Source organism: Leptonychotes weddellii, chromosome 6 (assembly GCF_054177405.1).
Source record: "Leptonychotes weddellii isolate Sample4059 chromosome 6, ASM5417740v2, whole genome shotgun sequence".
Taxonomy (NCBI): domain Eukaryota; kingdom Metazoa; phylum Chordata; class Mammalia; order Carnivora; family Phocidae; genus Leptonychotes; species Leptonychotes weddellii.
In genome coordinates, this window is record NC_138374.1 from 113,556,271 (window position 1) to 113,574,173 (window position 17,903).

At 49.7% G+C, this 17,903-nt stretch overlaps 1 protein-coding gene across 1 annotated transcript in view; it reads left to right on the forward strand.

Annotated features, from left to right (window-relative positions):
- The window catches only part of LGR6 (leucine rich repeat containing G protein-coupled receptor 6), a 119,406-nt gene that overhangs the window by 74,739 nt on the left and 26,764 nt on the right, over nt 1-17,903 (forward strand). Inside the window, exons 5-6 of the mRNA XM_081823204.1 lie at nt 1,669-1,884; nt 6,951-7,022. Of these exons, the coding sequence (XP_081679330.1) occupies nt 1,669-1,884; nt 6,951-7,022 (288 nt within the window). The remainder of the gene's footprint in view (nt 1-1,668; nt 1,885-6,950; nt 7,023-17,903) is intronic.

The following is a 17,903-nucleotide window of genomic DNA, read 5'->3' on the forward strand; positions in this document are numbered from 1 at the left end:
ATTGTCTTCATAGCTGATGTTTATCCAGTATTTCCCAAATCTGTCTGTGCACGGAAACATCTAGGTGTTCTTTAGAAACAGGTTCCCAGGGGCGTCTGGGTGGCTCAGTTGGTGAAGCATCTGACTCTTGATCTTGGCTCAGGTCTTGATCTCAGGGTTGTGAGTTCAAGCCCCATCTTGGGCTCCATGTTGGGTGTGGAGCCTACTTAAAAAAAAAAAAGATTCCCAGGCTCCCTCTGGACCTTCTGAATTACACTATCCTGGGGAGGGACTTGGGAGTCTGTATTTTCACAAAGTTCCAGCCAGCCAGACCATCAAGAGTATGGTGACCAACATTGGTGGGCCATATCTGGAGTGACAGGCCTTGCCAGTAGAGGGCACTCACCGAAGGGTGTTTGGTCCCATCAGGTCAGGTTTGAGGTGAATGGGAGGTCTTTCCTAATCGCAGCTTTCGAGGATGATCCAGGTCATTTTGCTTTCCCATCTAAGGTTCCAGCATTGACCTGTTCACTCCCCTTGATGGTGAGCCAGGGAGTTTCTCCAGTGGCCCTTAAGACATTTGGCAAGAAGGGCGCTGGTGAAATGGCTTAGGGAAGAGATAGAAGCCCAGATGGACCTTCCTGTGCCCAGCCCGCACCCCCAGTCACATCAATTGTTCTTTAGGTTCAGGGCTATGGAGTCTGAGGGCCTCTGTGGACAAAGGCTGGGTGTCAATGACTGAGGTACCATATACATGTGGGAGAACCATGCCTCAAGATAGAAAAGTTCAGCAGTAGGTCCATAGTCACAGGCCAGCTTGTCTGGTCCCTGTGGGACTAGCTACCTAGGGTGATCCGATTTCAGCCCAAGTCCCAGAGCAGGAGGCAGAAGACAATAGTGTATTGATAACGGACATCATGGCTGGGATATATCTGTAAAAAGCTAAGATGGGCAGTCTCCTTGTTTTGCTGGGCTGAACTTCTAGATCTTCTAGAATTTGCACCAGAAGTTCTCATGTCACCTAAGAATCTCTGTCGCGCAGACAGGATCACCACCATCTGTTTACCTGTTCTGAAAAGTAGCCTATCAAGGACTTCCAACTGTAGCATAGAGGGGCAATCAACTGAGCAAGAAGCCCCAGGACTTTGGCAGGAGCTTCATCAAACTACTGGGTCCTTGAAGAGACAAGGAGCAAGTGGTGCTAGGGTTGGATGACAGGGAATTGGCTTGAATCTTTGGGGAGACCCTTTCTTTGGATAGGTCCAAAGGGAGGAGATTTCCCTCTATAAATGGTGGGAACATCCCTACTATATGGCCTTGAACTAGACAGGGTTGGGAAGAATAGTATCACACCCAAAACAGGGGAGCTATGGCATAGATTTAGAAGCCTGGGGGTGTGAGGGAAAGATTGGTTATTCACAGAGTGGGACTACGGGTTCAACATTGGGTCTGAGAGGAAGAGTTGGTGCCATAAATAGGAACATATGGCAAGAATTATGGGTTGGAATGGAGGCAAAATATGGGAACTTGAAGAGGTGGGGTATAGGCTAAGTGGCAGCCAAGTCGCAGCTTCAGTCCTAGGGTACCTCGAGGCCCCACTGGGGTCCGGGCTGGCCCAGCTCAACTCAGTTCCAAACCTTGGTCTGCATCTTGCCCTGGATTGATCCTTTCCATCCTCTCTTCCACCAGGCGCCTAGATGCCAACCTCATCTCCCTGGTCCCGGAAAGGAGCTTTGAGGGGCTGTCTTCCCTCCGCCACCTGTGGCTGGACGACAATGCACTCACCGAGATCCCTGTCAGGGCCCTCAACAACCTCCCTGCCCTGCAGGCCATGACCCTGGCCCTCAACCGCATCAGCCACATCCCTGACTACGCCTTCCAGAACCTCACCAGCCTTGTGGTGCTGTGAGTGCTGCCCTGCCTGCCCCCCACTCCTGGCTGGGTCCTGCTGGGCCTGCATATTTACTCCAGAGTTGGGTTGGAAGCCTGGATAGCTTTGCTCTTCTCTACATGGAACTGAACCATCTGGCCTCAGTTTCTCCTTTTTAAAATGAGGATGATCATCCCCTGTTGGCCCCATGGGGATTATCATGAGGCCAAATGACAGTAGGGCTGTAAAAGTGCTTCGAGAAGCCAGCACACCATAATCAGAAAACGGGAATTAAGCCACTAGTTTCTTGCCATGCAAATATAGTAACTATACCAAGCTGATTGGAATATAAGTCAATAGTCTCTTAAGCGATTTCTACCACATTCAACAATCGGATGATGCAGTCTTATGCTTTGGCACAGGGATAGGATAAGTTCATCTCATTTCCCAGACTTGGACAAGCAGAGAAAAGCCATCACTTGTAATTAGACAGCAAAGCCCCGTGAGGGTAATTACCTGGGAGATAGTATCCCTGGCAGGAATTGGGGACCGGGGTTACCTCTGCCTCCCTGGTGGGAACTTCAGAGTGCAAATTAGCTCCCAACTAATTGCTACGAGTCATTGGTAAGTTCATAGGGTAATTACTAAGGGCTTGGAGGTCATGTGTAATTGCTTTGGGTTACACGCTAATTGCTGCGGGAACATATGTGTTAGTGACTTTGCTAAATGGCAGCCTTGCCTCCCCTGCTCCTGGAAATCTGGCCCGATTTTCCAAACCAGAGAATGGATGATGTATAGGTCCATCTGAAAGCCGAAAACTCAGGCACCAATTTGTCTAATTCTCTGTCCTGGGAGACTGGAAAACCAAGAGGAGCATCCTTATGGATCACATCCTTCTATCAGGATGGCCATTCCATCCCTCCTTCTGGGAGTCAGTGGGGGTATTTATAGAGGGTGAACAGAGCAAGGTGACTGATTCTCGTTTTGGTGACAGCCCTATGACACCCTGAGGGAATGGGGTCAGATCTCCACAAGAGACAAAACTGGGAAAATGAGGGCCACATGAGGAGTCCCAGACAAATGAGCAGCAACAGCTGTTTCCAGAAACCGTATGTGGGGCACTGAAGAGTCAGAGAAGTATCTGAACAGCTGCTGCCCTCCAGGAGCTGACAGTCTAGTTGAAAGAGTGGAATAAATATGGGAAAAGACAGCTAATGATGTAATGTAACTTATATCAAGATAGCTGATGATAGATACAGATCCACGCAGTGTCGGAAATCTGGGGTGGCTGAGCAAGTGTAGGGGGTGATGGGGAAGGTTTCATGGGGAAGGTGGGGTGGGTCCTGGGCCTGGGAAGATGATGAAGAACCAGACAGGTGAAGACAATGACAGTGTTCCAAGCAGTGTCATAAAGACACCGAGGGGAAAGCCTGGCTGTGTGGTGACAGCGAATAGGCCAGGCTGGTGGGAGCAGAGGATCCTCTTGCAGAACGAGGCTGGAAAGGTGGGGGGGCTGGTGCTCACGGTGTTAGAGCAGGGAGTTTGGCTTTTGTCTGTCAGTGGGGAAGGGAAGCTTGAGGTTTAGGAGTAAAGATGAGCAGGGGGGTATTTCAGGAAGGCTAATTTGGAGGATAGATGGGAACAGGGGGGCATTTAGGAGGCTCTCGTCTATCAACCGAAGTCTAGTTTAGGAGGTGGCAGAAGGAATGGAAGGGAAGACATGACTGTGAGGGATATTTTGAAGGAAGGATAAGTCTGATCTAGGAAAGAGCAGCAGGAAGGGGAATCAAGAATGACTCCAAAGTCTGGTTGGGAACCAGGGAATTGGAATGCTAGGTGTGCTACAGATCGGGGTGGGGGGGACCCTACTGGGCAAAAGGAGGGCCAAGGGAAGAAAACCTACTGGTGCAGGAGCAAAGTTCAAGGGCAACTGGTCCCTTTTCCTGGGGGAGGGCCAGAAACATGACCCCTTTGTCCTGCCTCCAACTCACCAGGACCTGGGAGGGGAGAGGGGGCTGGGGGAAACTGTCCAGGGACTATGGGATGAGGTATAGAAAGACCCAGGAGGCAGATAAGGAAGACTGGGTATCATAGGAAGTAGGAAAGTTTGGTTAAACCCAACTGGTGCACAGGAGTCTGGCTGGCGGTGTGAGTAGACAAATGGGATGGAGGACAAGGGGCTTCTCTGCAATTCAAACCCAAGCCGGTACTTTCATCAGGCTGCTGGGAAGTCCTTCGCATCACTGCTCTGGCCCTGATGGGACCCCCCCCCCCCAGGCAGCACTTAATTGGGCAGCACTAGTGTCACTCTTGCAAATCTTGTCTCTTCATCGGACTCTTAAACCCCAACACCCTGCCCCAAGCCTGGCTGCTACAGGTGCCCAGGTTGCCCTGGCTGAGTGAGTCGTTTGGAGGAGGCTGTTGGAACCCTGGAGCTGCATATTTAGGAAGCTGAGAGGGTGTAGACCAGAGATTCTGGGGAGGCGGAAGGGGCTGGAAAATGGAAACGAGAGTCCAACAGGAGGCAGGAAGAAATGATAAGAGTTTGGTGACAGTCGGGAGACAGGCATGGAGGCAGTAAGAAAAATCAAAAGCCCTTGTTAAGGGGAGATAGTTTATTCCCAGAAGGCTGCATTTTCCCTGTGGGATCGGAAGCTGCCTATGGGAGGGGCCTGTCTCTCAGCGGAACCTGGTGGCGCAGGTGGACAAGGATGGGGAAGATATACAGGACCCATGACTCTCAAGACCCCCATCCCTATCCATCTGTGCTGGATGGGGTCTTCCTGTCGCCTTGGTATTTGAACAGCATCTTGGAGGTCTGCATGATTTCTTCCCCTTGGAAGAGATTTCCTTTTTCTGCCTAAAGAGGCTTATTATTTTTTTTTTTTTTAAAGATTTTATTTATTTATTTGACAGAGAGCACAAGCAGGGGAGCAGGAGAGAGAGAAGCAGGCTCTCCGCTGAGCAGGGACCATGGAATCATCATCACCTGAGCCGAAGGCAGAGGCTTAACCAACTGAGCCACCCAGGCGCCCTCTGAAGAGGCTTCTTAATTCTTGAACTTTACTAGCTTAACTAGAATATGTCACAGTGTAGAATATTCTACATCCGATTTTCCTGGGCCAATGTATGCCTGTGAGCTGCAGATTCTATGCTTTCTTCACTTGGGAGAATTTTCTTCTGTATTCTGTGTTTGAATACATCTTCCATCTCATGTTTGGATTTTCTCCCTCAGACATGTCAGTTATCCTTGTATTGAATCACCTTTGTGTCTTCTCCATCTGTGCATTTCTGTTCTAACCTTTTTGTCTCATTCAGCCACATTCACCATGATTATCTCAAGCTTTTTCTCCAACACCAGTTCAATTTTCAACAGCGTTGACCCTGTTCCTTGGCTCGAGTTTATTGACTAATTTTTTTAATAATGTAGTTTTGGTTCTCAGTTTGTTTTTGCTGCCTACGATGTCATTTTCTCTTTCGTTTTTAAAATTTCGTCTTGGAAATATTGTGTTTTGAGTTCGTTTTGTAGCAGGAGGCCATTGTGGTAAATTTCCTTCTGTCCCTCATCCATTTGTTGTATTTTTTTTTCTTGGCTTGGAACTTTACCTGCCTTTGCACCCTCTCTTCTCCCCGTCCTCGGTCTCCCTGGTGCATCCATAATTGTCATGTGATTTCTTTGTTCTGGCTTATGCATAGAAAGCTGTCTACTTGTTCTAGCTGTGTCATCTTGGGGCCCCATGGGTTCTCCCCTCCAAGCTGTAGTTTGTGGGCTAGTACTGTGGGTAAATGAGGTTCCATCTGCTTTTCTGTGCCCTGGTAGTGGGGTGAAGAAGGTAGGTGGAGTGTGCTCTGAGGGGGAGCCCAGTCTTTGTCAGGCAGCCTGGACTCTGCTCTGTCTGCAGATTCAGAGTGTGTTAAATGTGTGAGTTCACTCCCTCCCCCCAAGAATTCCCTTGGGCTTCAAGTCATTTCCTCAAGTCAGTGAGTAGCCTGGAGCCTTTATTTTACTCCCCAGTTTCACCTGTTTCCTCTGGAAGCCAGACATGGGGAGGGGAAATAAACCTTATCCACAGAGTTGCTTCTCTTTAGATTTGGAGTTTTAGGGGAAATTCTCAGGATTTCGTTTTCTTGCCAGTTCAATTCCTGGAGAAAGTGAGACTGGTTAGGAGTTCCAGAGTTTTTCTTCAGTCACTAGTTTGTGCAGTTTATTTACATTGGGTTATGTCTCTGTCCTTGCTTTGTTGCTACTTGTAATATTTGGGCTGGAGGCAGGGGTCTTGTTTTTTGCTATTTTTGCTTATTTCATTAGGAATTGGGAGAAAAACATTCTGTCACTTATTTTCAGTTAGCTATTTACCTTGGAAATCTCTTCCAAACCGATCTCCTACCTCTCCCCAACCTACATGCACTCTGGCCAGGCCCTTCACCATCCAGCACAGACGCACGTACTCATTCCCCCCTCCCCCCCTTTATCCCCATTACTTCTACCTGGAATGCCCTTCCCTCTGCTTGTCCAGTTCACCTACCCTTCAAGGACCTGCTCTGGATCACCACCTCTGTAAAGCCTTCCCTGACTCCTCTGGTCTCACCCGTCTCCCATCTCTGAGCCTGTCTACAGCTCTCTCCAGCTATAACAGAAAGCTTAGCCTTTAATTATATGTTGTCTACAGCGGTTTGCTTTTGGCTCCCATAAGCGCGTCTGGCCACTGAGTCAGGCGGGCTGGGTCCTGGGGAGCAGGACTATAGAAGAAGCCTCAGACTGGAGCCCCCCTGACATCAGGCCTCTCTCCAAGAGCTTAGTGGGGGCCTACCTTAGCCTTGGCCTTGGGCACTCCTCTCACATTTTCCTTCAATAGGAAGTTGAAACCATATAGCCCATGGTTGATCTAGCCTTGGAGATTGTAACTTCAGAAGTCAGTCTTGGCCAATCATTTTGTCCCTGGAGACAAAGGGCTGGACCACTGGGGTCAGTCTGTTCATGCTTCTGCCTCCACCTTCCGACTTAAGCCACCGTCTGCTTTCTACGCGCCGCCCCCCACCCCCCGGCCCTGGGCCCGATGCTGTGGGCATCCATTCTGACGTGCCTTTCCTTCCCACACAGGCATCTTCATAACAACCGCATCCAGCATCTGGGGACCCACAGCTTCGAGGGGCTGCACAATCTGGAGACACTGTGAGTGCTGGGGTTGTGGTGGGGCCTTGTCCTGGTGAGGAAAGCCTAGACGCCTGGAGGCAGGAGGGGAGGCTGGTGGAGGGAGAAGCTGGCGGGACTGGGATGCTGGGCCCTGGCTCCAGGCCTGCTCACCCACGTGGCCCTCCGTGGCATTCTCTCTAGGATGTCACCATGAATGCATTCCTTGCTCCTTCAGGTGGGTAGAATGTGCCTCTGGGAGTTCAGGGTGGCCCAGAGAGGGGGAATCCAGGATCCCTGCCAGCAAAGACCACCAAAATAATGAACATTTTAGATAGGAGAGCCAAAAGAATGAGGATATTGAGCCTGGGGACTAGAAGGCTTGGGGGTGGGGGTGGGGCTGACTTGATGGCAGCTTTGACATCTGTTTAAGGGTGGCTGCTGACAGAAGGGAGGGGAATGCCATGGAGTCATGCCGGTACAGTTTGCCAGTGGATCTAACTAGCCTAATGCTTAATGGGGAGATGGCCCATTCAGCACTCTGACCTAACTATAAAAAGCACCCAAGTTGTTGACTCTCAGAAAGCCATATTATTCACACATCATCATCCTGGAATTCATTTAAGGTCAGAATGCACCCAAACCCTCCCATCATTTCCTCTGGAGTCCTGCCAGCCCCCACAGAGTGGGCTGAGTGGGCCCCATTTGAGCAAACAACTGGCTGGGCTCTCTCAGTATGCTGGCCATGCCAGCTGGGGTCCGGCAGTGCCCACAAGGGAGCTGGCTGCCACAGTCACCTGGTGCAGGCCACCAGCACCAGGGAGAGAGGGACCCCCCCCCACCCCCAGTCTCCGAGAGTGAGCCACTAAGGTTGGGGCAGGGCTCACGGTGTCAGGAGCATGGTCACGGTGCCTTTTGCCTCCCCACCTCCACCTCCCCCCTCCCCACCCAACACCCAGACACACACCCGAGCTCCCAAGGTGAGGGATTTTCAAGAATCCAAAGCAGCCCAGGAGAAAAGGCTGGGAGACAAGCTGTGACCCGAGGAGGCAATGGTTTGGGGAAAACCATTTGGCACGTCTAGCCCAGGAGGCCTGGGCTGTCTGCGTTTGTGGTTATGGAGGGGAAGGGAACGGGGAGGCCGAGACCAATGCTCCATTCTTCTTTTCTGTGGGCAGGAGACCCAGGAGCCCAGTGGCTCTCTTGGGCTTGGCCTGAAGCAGGAGAAATGGCAGAGCTGGGTCTAGCTCTCCCCGCGTCCTCACCCTGCCGCTGACTGAGTGCCCAGGAGTGGGCTGTGGGAGGATGTGCCCCAGCCTGGAGTCAGGAAAGTTGGAACCTCTCCCCACCACTGTGCGTGACCTGGGCTCTGTGTTTCTCTTCCCCTGCCTTCACAGACAGCTGGCCATTTAAAGCTGGGCACTTAGCCTGCCCCATCAACATACTAGCAAACTGAGGGCCAGGGAAGCGGCATGGTGCTTCCAGAGTTACTCCCTCAGGGACAGAGCAGGTCTGGGATGTGTTAACTGAGAAAATGTCCATGAAAGCTCCTAGCTTAGTGCCCTGCTCTCCTTAGTCATCTGAGTTGAATGTGAATTGTGCAAATCTACTATGTGCTAGGTGTTTGGAGGATCTCAGATGTAAGGGATGGCTATTGTTCTCTTAAGGTCCATGTCCCCAACGCCACCCTCCCTCAGGAGATATAAGAGTTGGCGGGGGGATGGTGTTTGGAGTTGCTGGGCATCAGCAGAGTGGGAAGGAGCCCAGTGTTATCTGCCCTGGAGTGTGAGTGCTGTTAGTTATGCTGGGAAATCCAGTGGGGAGGGGGCATGTATACTGGGTGTGGGTTGGCACCTCTAAAAAGCCACCTAGCAGCTATTTCTTCACTTTTGGGGCACACTGCCTAATTCTTTCTCAATTAGCCACTGGATTGCTGCGCAGGGCATTTGGCTCAGCTGGTGCTGGCTTAATTACAGAGCAATCCTGCTGCTAAGTGCCCACTGTACCTTTCATCTATGAGAGTGCTTGGTTATCACACAAAGTCCAGGACCTGCACCCACTGTCCAGATGGGAAGGGCAAGGCTGAGAGACAGGAGAAAGCCTTATAGCAAAGTCTATGGCCGTTAGCATCAGATGGCCTGGGGTGATGCCAGTTCTACCAGCTGTGTGACCTTGGTCAAGGCATTTGCCTTCATGAGTCTTAGTTTTCTAATCTGCAATATAATACCACTAATCACACGGATCTTACGGGGTTGACATGTGGAGTAAATGAGATGATGTGTGTAGGGTTCATACAGAGCCTGGGAATCCGTGTTAGGAACCTGCCCCGCACTCCTTTCTTGTCCCCATCCCCTCCTCTGAGGGCCTCAATCTCAACAACACCCCTTCCCTCCCTGCCCTTGAGGGATAAGCTCTCCTTCTAACTTTTGATCTCCAATTAAAAAGGGGAAAAGTGTCTTCTTTATCCTCTATCCCTCCCCCGCCCCCCTCCAGCATTTGCTGGGGGAGCCTGCAGGGGCAGCCAGATGTGGAAAGGGGGAGGAGTGGCTGGGAGAATAAAAGGAGAAAGAAAGATAGTCAACCTTTTAATTGTTGCATAATTGGCACACTTTGCAGCCTCGGTTATTACTTCGGAGCTTTTCATGTGAGCGTCTTCACTGGAAGGGTATTTCTCCCTCGGGCCCCTAAATCTCTGCCACTTAGACCTCTCTCATCTCCGCAGCAGGGGGGACATCAAACCTGCCTAGCCCAAGCTGTGGTTTGGCTCTGTCTGCAGGCTTCTCTGAGGGAGAGCAGCACCCAGCCCTTCCACCTGGGGAGGAGGGGCCCGTACGGGCCAATGCATGTGCGGTCACACAGCCATCCCATACCACACGCCACAGGCGATGCATACGCCCAGGGCACACGCCACGCGCCCGTGTGTCTCAGGCCCTCCACGCTCTGCCCCGCACAGTGGGCACTCCCAGCTCGCACCCCCGCGCAGCACACAGATACCTGGTACAAACACACCCGTGGCACCACGGGCTCGCTTATGCCCTCTGCTCTGCAGGCCAGGCCGTCGGGGTCCCACCCCTTTCCCTTTCCTTTCCTTTCCTTTCCTTTCCTTTCCTTTCCTTCCCTTCCCTTCCCTTCCCTTCCCCTTCCCCTTCCCCTTCCCCTTCCCCTTCCCCTTCCCTCTTTCTCCTCCTCTTCTTCCTTCTTCCTCCTCCTCCTTCTTTTCATATTGTGTCTTAAGGTGGCAGGGATGGTGTTGCCCAGAGGTCCTTTTGCAGCAGTCCATGGGGTGACTCATCCCCTCTCTAAGGTGGATAGGAGTTCCCAGGGAGTCAGGGCATGGCTACTATATACTTTCCTGTGGCTGCCATAACAAATCACCACAAATTTTGTGGCTTAAAAAAACCCCCAGAAATGTATTCTCCCACAGTTCTGGGAGAGGCCGGAAGTCCAAAATCAGGGTGCTGGCAGGGTTGGTTCCTTCTAGAGGTTTGAGGCAGAATCTGTTCCAGGCCTCCATCTCACCTTTGGTGGCTGCTGGCGACCCTTGGCATTCCTTGGCTTATAGATGCATCTGTCCCTCCAGACTCTGCCTCTGTCCTCACATGGTCTTCTCCTTGTCTCCTCTTATAAGGACACTTGTCATTGGATTTATGCCATCCTATTAGTCCAGGATGATCGTACCTCAAGATCCTTAACTTAATTACATCATCAAAGGCCCTTTTTCCAAATAAGGTCATAGTCACAGGTTCCAGGGGTTAGAACATGGACATATTTTTGAGGGAGCTACAGTTCAACCCACTCACTGTAGCTGCCTCTGCGGCCGGGCCCTCCTGGGCAGGTGCATGGGTGGGGCAGAGGTTCAGATGGATCTTCTCAATTTTCTTTCTAATCTTAAGGCGAGTGCTAATCATCCCACTGATAATTCCCTGCAGTTAAGAGAATAAAAAAAATAGTTTTGTAAAGGCTGTTGCACCTCAGAGCTCACTTATCCCCACCCCCACCCTGCCCGACAACCACTTGTTGAGGAAAACAAGGCAGGGATTGTGCATCCTTGTGATACAGGTGAGGAAACTGAGGCAGAGAGTGGTTGACTCACTCAAGGTCATCCAGTTCATTAAGAGCCAGGACTTGAACCCGAGTTTTTCTGCCTTTGGCCCAGCTTCAGCCCGTCAGACCACACTGCTTCTCCAGGCTAACCCTGTAAGAACTGAGGACCTCTTTCCTCGCCAGTTCTTAATCATCTTACATTTGTGGGTTTATTAGCTGCAAATTTGTGGGGTTTTGTGGCTTATAGAGGAATTTATTGTTCCATATAAAACTTTTTTTCTGGCTTTCCCCTCAGAACCACTAATGACTTCTCAAGGCAGAAAATCGAGCTGCCCAGTGAGTTTGTCTTGTGTTCTAATACCATGACATGTTATTAGTAGTTCTTCCCAGTACAACATTCCCTTTCCCACTGCCCTGGGGCTTGGGGTGGCCAAGGTCACCATTCTCATCACTGGCAATGGGGCCAAAGCTTCTACTCTCAACTTCTGCTGCTCCCATAGGCACCCTGGTCAGCTGGTGTGCAGTGGACGGGGCGGGGTGGGGGGGACACAGGAGGTTAAGGGAGTGGGGTGGGGAGCTAGGCACTAGTGGCACCCCGTGGGAACCACTTAGCAACAGGTTCTCTAGTAGACACCATGGAGAGGAAATGAAGTTCAGGTCTGGCCCTTAATATCTGTGGGAAGGAGGAGCTGGTAAGAATCAATAATTACCAGGGGCACCTGGGAGGCTCAGTCAGTTAAGCGTCCATGACTCTTGATTTCAGCTCAGGTCATGATCTCAGGGTCGTGAGATGGAGCCTCACATTGGGCTCTGCACTCAATGGGGAGTCTGCTTGGGATTCTCTCCCTCTCCCCCTCCCCCTGCTCTCTTTCTCTCAAATAAATAAATAAATCTTTTAAAAAAAAGAAACAATAGGGCACCTGGGTGGCTCAGTTGGTTAAGCGACTGCCTTCGGCTCAGGTCGTGATCCTGGAGTCCCAGGATCGAGTCCTACATCGGGCTCCCTGCTCAGTGGGGGGGTCTGCTTCTCCCTCTGACCCTCTTCCCTCTCGTGCTGTCTCTCATTCTCTCTCTCTCAAATAAATAAATCTTTAAAAAAAAAACAATAATTACCACTCTCTTTTCTGTTTCTTTGGATTTTCTCATTCCATAAATATTTATTGAGCTGCTAGTATGTGCCAGGCCATCACTATGAGCACTAGGAAAACATTTATGAACAAGAAAATTGCAGCCCCTGCTATCACAGAGACTAAAGGGTTCTAGATCAGGAGTCCTGACTTCTTTTTAACTTATTATTCCTGCACTGTTGCCAGCATTCTGACCTCACCTCCCTGGCTCCCCAGAATCTGATGACTCACCCCTCAACGGCTACTGTGCCATCCCAAGCCAGCATCCTTCTCTCACTCGGCCACTCTGCCTTCATCCTGGTCCTTCTGCAGTCTATTTTCAACACAACAGCCAGAGAGATTCTTTTAAAATACAAATCAGATCATGTTACTCTTCTATTCAGAACCCTCCAGTGGCTCCCCATCATACTCTGGAAAGAAGCCAAAGTTCCACAAAGTTCTGGAAAGAAGCCTACAAGTTCCACAAGGTCCCAGGTGATGTGACACCCTGTCACCTCTTCCTCCAGTCTACTCCAGGCACAATGGCTTCCTTGGATATACCAGACGGATATGTTCCTGCCTCAGGACCTTTGCATTGACTCTTCCCTTTGCCTGGAATGTTCATTATCCACATCCTTCAGGTCTTTGCCCACATGTCACCTTTTTAGTGAGGTCCTTCCTGATCACTATTTTGCAACACTTCCTCTTACTCTCCATCTCCTTTTCCTACTTAGTTTTCTCTATGGCGCTCACCAATCTGATATCGACTCTGTCTATCTGTTTATTTATTTAGGTTGTTGGTTGTCTGTCTCCCACCTCTCCATGAGTTTATTTATTTATTTATTTGACACAGAGAGAGAGAGCACAACAGGGGGGAGTGGCAGGCAGAGGGAGAGGGAGAAGCAGGCTTCCCGCCAAGCAGAGAGTCCAATGCAGGGCTCAATCCCAGGGCCCTGGGATCATGACCTGAGCCAAAGGCAGACGCTTAACTGACTGAGCCACCCAAGCCCCTCACTCCATGAGTTTCTGTAGCACCTGACATGGTGCCTGGCACAAGGAAGGTACTCAGTAAATACTTATTAAACACATGAATGGGTTTATGGCCCCTGGCAAGTCGCTGTTCCTCTCTGAGCTTCAGGTTCTTCACCTGTCCTGTGAGGACAGTAGACTCTTGAGTCTCTAAGGTTCATCCCAGCTCTGGTCATCCGTACTTAGTGCGGTGCGGAGTCTCCAGCCCAGAACCCTCCTAGAGAAACAGATGGAGAAACTGAAGCCCCGAACATGGGCTGAACCCACTGAGATGGTCCCTTATCCTTGCCTTGGGGCAAGGTCCCCTCCCCGTAAGCCCTGTGCTTGAAGCCCAGGACCCTGACATTAGACCAGTGAGTTAAAGTCACTAGGACAAATCCTCAGGCTGCATCCTGCTTGGACCAGGGCAGTCTCAAAGCCTTCAGGTCCCCTGCATTAATGGGCCCATGACATCCAGGTGAGGGAGGTGCTGCCTCAGGGTCTGCCACATCTAGAGGACGGGGTCCTGTTGTACCATTCCTAAGGGTGGCTAGGGCTTTTCTGGGGAGGGTGGTGAGAATATGAAATGTCCACATTGCTTTGTCTGCACCTTCAAAGAATGTGGGAGAAGTCTTAGGTGGAATATGATGATCGTCTTTGGAAGACACTTATGCATAACTTATGATCTTCCAGCTGACAGGACACGGGCCAAGGGAGGAAGGAAAGGTGGTGCTCTAGCTCAGGATGTTACTTAATCTTCAGAGTAGCCCCGCTGTGGCACCCTGGGCGCCCAGCCTAGTCCGTGAGCCCTGCCATTTTGCCTCGTCCAGGCAGAAACTGGATCCCCATCCCCCTGGAATCTCAGAGAGGATCCCGTGTGGGAGCAGATTGGGCTTCTCTGAGCCCAGGTGCTTCATGAGGGCAGGGCAGCAAGTAATGGCAGTGTCAGAGGTCGGCAACTTTCATTACAACTGGGGCTGCTATCGCTTCGGGTATTTTCTCAGTTTTCTTTCTGGCAGAGAAGCAAGCGTGGGTGGAGGGAGGTTAGGAGGAAGGCGTGTCTGTGTCTCTCAATAGAAACTGAGGACAATTTTACTAATTGCTGCATTTATTAATGGGTGGCCTTTTATGTAGGTTGTTTAGAAGGTAAAACAATGCTGTTAGTCATAAAGTCTTTGTTGGTTCCTGGCTCGCCAGGTCATCTGCCCCGAGCATGTGGAGTCAGATCAAGATAAAGACTCAGTCTGCAATACGGGAAGAGCAATTAAGTTATGTATTTGTTGCCCGCCTTTGTTACAGGCCTTTGGGAGATAAAAACGGCTCAGAGTTTACAATCAGGAACGTCTGTGTTTTGTGTTTCGCACTGGGAAGCTAGGCTCACCCACATTCCTCCATATGCCCTTATCTGTGATCTGATAATAAACACAAATGTTAGCCTTGAGAATAAAAGTGTAAGTGGAAGCCCAATTAATTATATTAATCCTTCTTTATTGTTGTGCAGAGTAGATAGACCAACTTGTGTGTCTGCTGTTGCGGTGCCCGATGAATAGAAATATCTGTTCTGGTATCTCATGTCTAGTAAAAGGACGAAGGGAAAAAAATTGGCATTATTTGTTTTTTTTTTCTTTCCTTTTTCTTTTATTTACTTCTCAGAGATAGAGAGCACAAGCAGGGGGAGTGGCAGGCAGAAGGAGAAGCAGACTCCCCACTGAGCAGAGAGCCCGATGCAGGACTCGATCCCAGGACCCTGGGATCATGACCTGAGCCGAAGGCAGACGCTTAACTGACTGAGCCACCCGGGCATCCTGAATTGGCATTATTTGAACATCTACTTTGTGCAGGCTCTGGACCAGGTGAACAGAGCAGCCTTATGTAATGGGCATCCCTAATGTATAGGTGAGGAACAGACTGAGCAAAGTTAAGTGACTGGTTCAAGGTGATCCTGTTGGTACACAGAGGACAAAGCTCTTTCTACTCTAAAACGCATAACCACACAAATAGGCATCTAGCCTTGTCACCAATTGGCTTTGACATGCTTGTTAGCACCCAAGGAGATTGCCACAGGAGTTTCTTCCCCTGGGAAGAAGCCTGGTCCTCCCTCTCCATTTATCCTCCTTCCCACTCTCCCTAAAATGTTTTTCTCAGCCCTGCTACTTGGAGCCTAGCTAGGATGCAACTCTGGCTGGACTATAGAAAAGATGTTAAACCAAGAGCCAACAGACCTAACTTCAGATCCAGGCTGTGGGACTTGCAGTGATTGACCTCTTCTCTCTGAGCCTCCATTTCCTTATCAATAAAAAGAAGGGGCTAGAAAAGATGATTGTTCAATCCTGCCATCTCTGTGCTCTATATCCATGGTGAGGCTCCCCAGAGATCTCAGGAGTTGGCCATTTCTGCACAGCCAGATGGAAAGGAGAAAATTGGGGATGTGGATCCTTGAACAGCTTGGGGCTTGGGTCACCTGTTCAGCTACTTTTACCAATTGTGTGGTTCTGCCATCAGTTTTAATTGGGTTTGCCTGGAAGCGGCTGAGCAGATGAAGGGGACTGTTAGCCATGGACAGTTGCAGCCTCTCAACTGAATTCTGGCTGGAGCTGGGAATGGTTTTTCTTTAACCTCAGCCCTTCCCTGGCTGCTCCCAGCTCCTGGGAGCAGCATACAGAACAATGAACTCTTCCTGGGCTTCTGGCTGATTCTGGGCTATTAAAGATAATAGACTATAAAGCCATGGATGAGTTTTCCAGCTGAAGTTTAGGGCATCCTACACCACCCTGCAATGGAGAAGTCAGACCAAAGGAACTTGTGCCGGCAGGTCTTTCTGCGATCGTCAAGAGGCTGCATGATGGCTTCTAATCCCCACGGGCTGAAACGCTGCCCCAATGCGGCCAGCCACAAAGGCCAAAGCAGCCTCCATCTCCAGGCCTTGACAATAGCTCAGATGGTCATCCTTGACAATGACTGTTCGCATATGTGGCCCTGTGCCTGGGCTTCAGGAGACGCAACAGGAAACCCACATGCTTCCTGATAGCAGCAAGCTCCCTGTCTCATGGGGAAGACACTACGTACACAGATAACCCCATTCTGGACTCAAACTGCCTGGGCTTCAGTCCCAGCTCTTCCATTCCTTGCTCAGATTGCCTCTTTCTGTACCTCAGTTTCTCACATGCAAAATGAAGGTGATAGTAGTATCTACCTCAAAGGGTTGGCACAGGAATGAAATGAATTTATATAGAAATCACCCAGACTCGTGACTCTTCCGTAGTAATTACTATTATTATTATCATCATTATTACCACCGCCACCATTATTACCATTCTAACGCTAAACATGTTTCTGGAGAAAACATCAGAAAAGCACCAAGAGAGCGAATGATTCATTCTGACTGCAGGCATGGGGTTGGGTGTGCGAAGGAAGGTATATTTGAGCTGGACTTCAAAGAGGGCTAGGATTTCGACAGCTAAGGCTGGGGGAAGGGCATCCCAGGCTGTGAGCATGAGGGGCACGAAGAAACACACGAGGCCGGGAAGACACGTGGGGCCGAGATGGTAGATGGAGCTGAAGATTACATGTGGCATCAGGAATTTGAACTTTGTGCTGTAACTAATGAGGAGGACTTTTCAGATTTCTCAGCAGGACAGCGACACAGGCAGTCTGGCATTTTAAAAAGATCTTTCTGGCAGATGTGTAGCAGCTAAGAGTGTGGATTCTGGACTCACACTGCCAGGGTTCAAATCCTGGCTGTGATGCTGAATTAGTTAAGGTAAGCTAAATCGTGTGACAAATAGGCCAAAACATGTATAATGGCTCAAAAACAATAGAAGTTTATTTCTGGATCCTATAATAGCCCAAAGTGGGTGTTTCTTCTTGTCAAGTGGCCCTCCTCCGTGTGGTGACTCAGGGACCTGGCTTCTTAGGATCTTGCCATCCCCACAACCTCACTGTCTTTGGCATCCAGCTAGTGGAAGGGTAGAGAGACCATGGAGGAGACAGGCTGGCTATTTAAAAATCCTGCACTAGGAGTCGGGGGATGGGGTAACTGGGTGACGGGCATTAAGGAGGGCACGTGATGTGATGAGCACTGGATGTTATATACCACTGATGAATCACTCAAGTCTACCTCTGAAACTAATAATACGCTATATGTTAATTAACTGAATTTAAATAAAATAAACTTCAAAAAAACTTTAAGAAGTAAAAATCCCTTCTGCCCTGGCTGTTCCTCCCATTGCTCTTGGATGGCGCTGTCCAACAGAACTTTCTGTGATGGTGGAAATGTTCTAAATCTGTGCGTCCAATATGGTAACCATTTGCCTCATGATATTTTGAGCACTGAAATGTCCCTAGTGAAACTGAGAGCTGAGCTTTGAATTTTACTAACTTATAATTAATTTACGTTTAAACAGCTACACGTGGCTGGTGGCTATGGTATTGGGCTGCGCGGCTGTAGAGAAAGGAGAGGATGGATTTTGGTGGATAGATAGTGGTCTCTGGCACAGCAGTTTAATAACTGGGTGTGATTGGGCAACTTATTTAACATCTCTGTGTCTTACTTTCCTCAACTATAAAATGGGTATAATAGTGGTATATACCTCTTAGGCTGTGGTGAGGATTAAGAGATCATTCAGGCAGGATAAAGAAGATGTGGTATATATATACAATGGAATATTATGCAGCCATCAAAAGGAATGAGATCTTGCCATTTGCAATGACGTGGATGGAACTGGAGGGTATTATGCTGAGCGAAATAAGTCAAACAGAGAAAGAC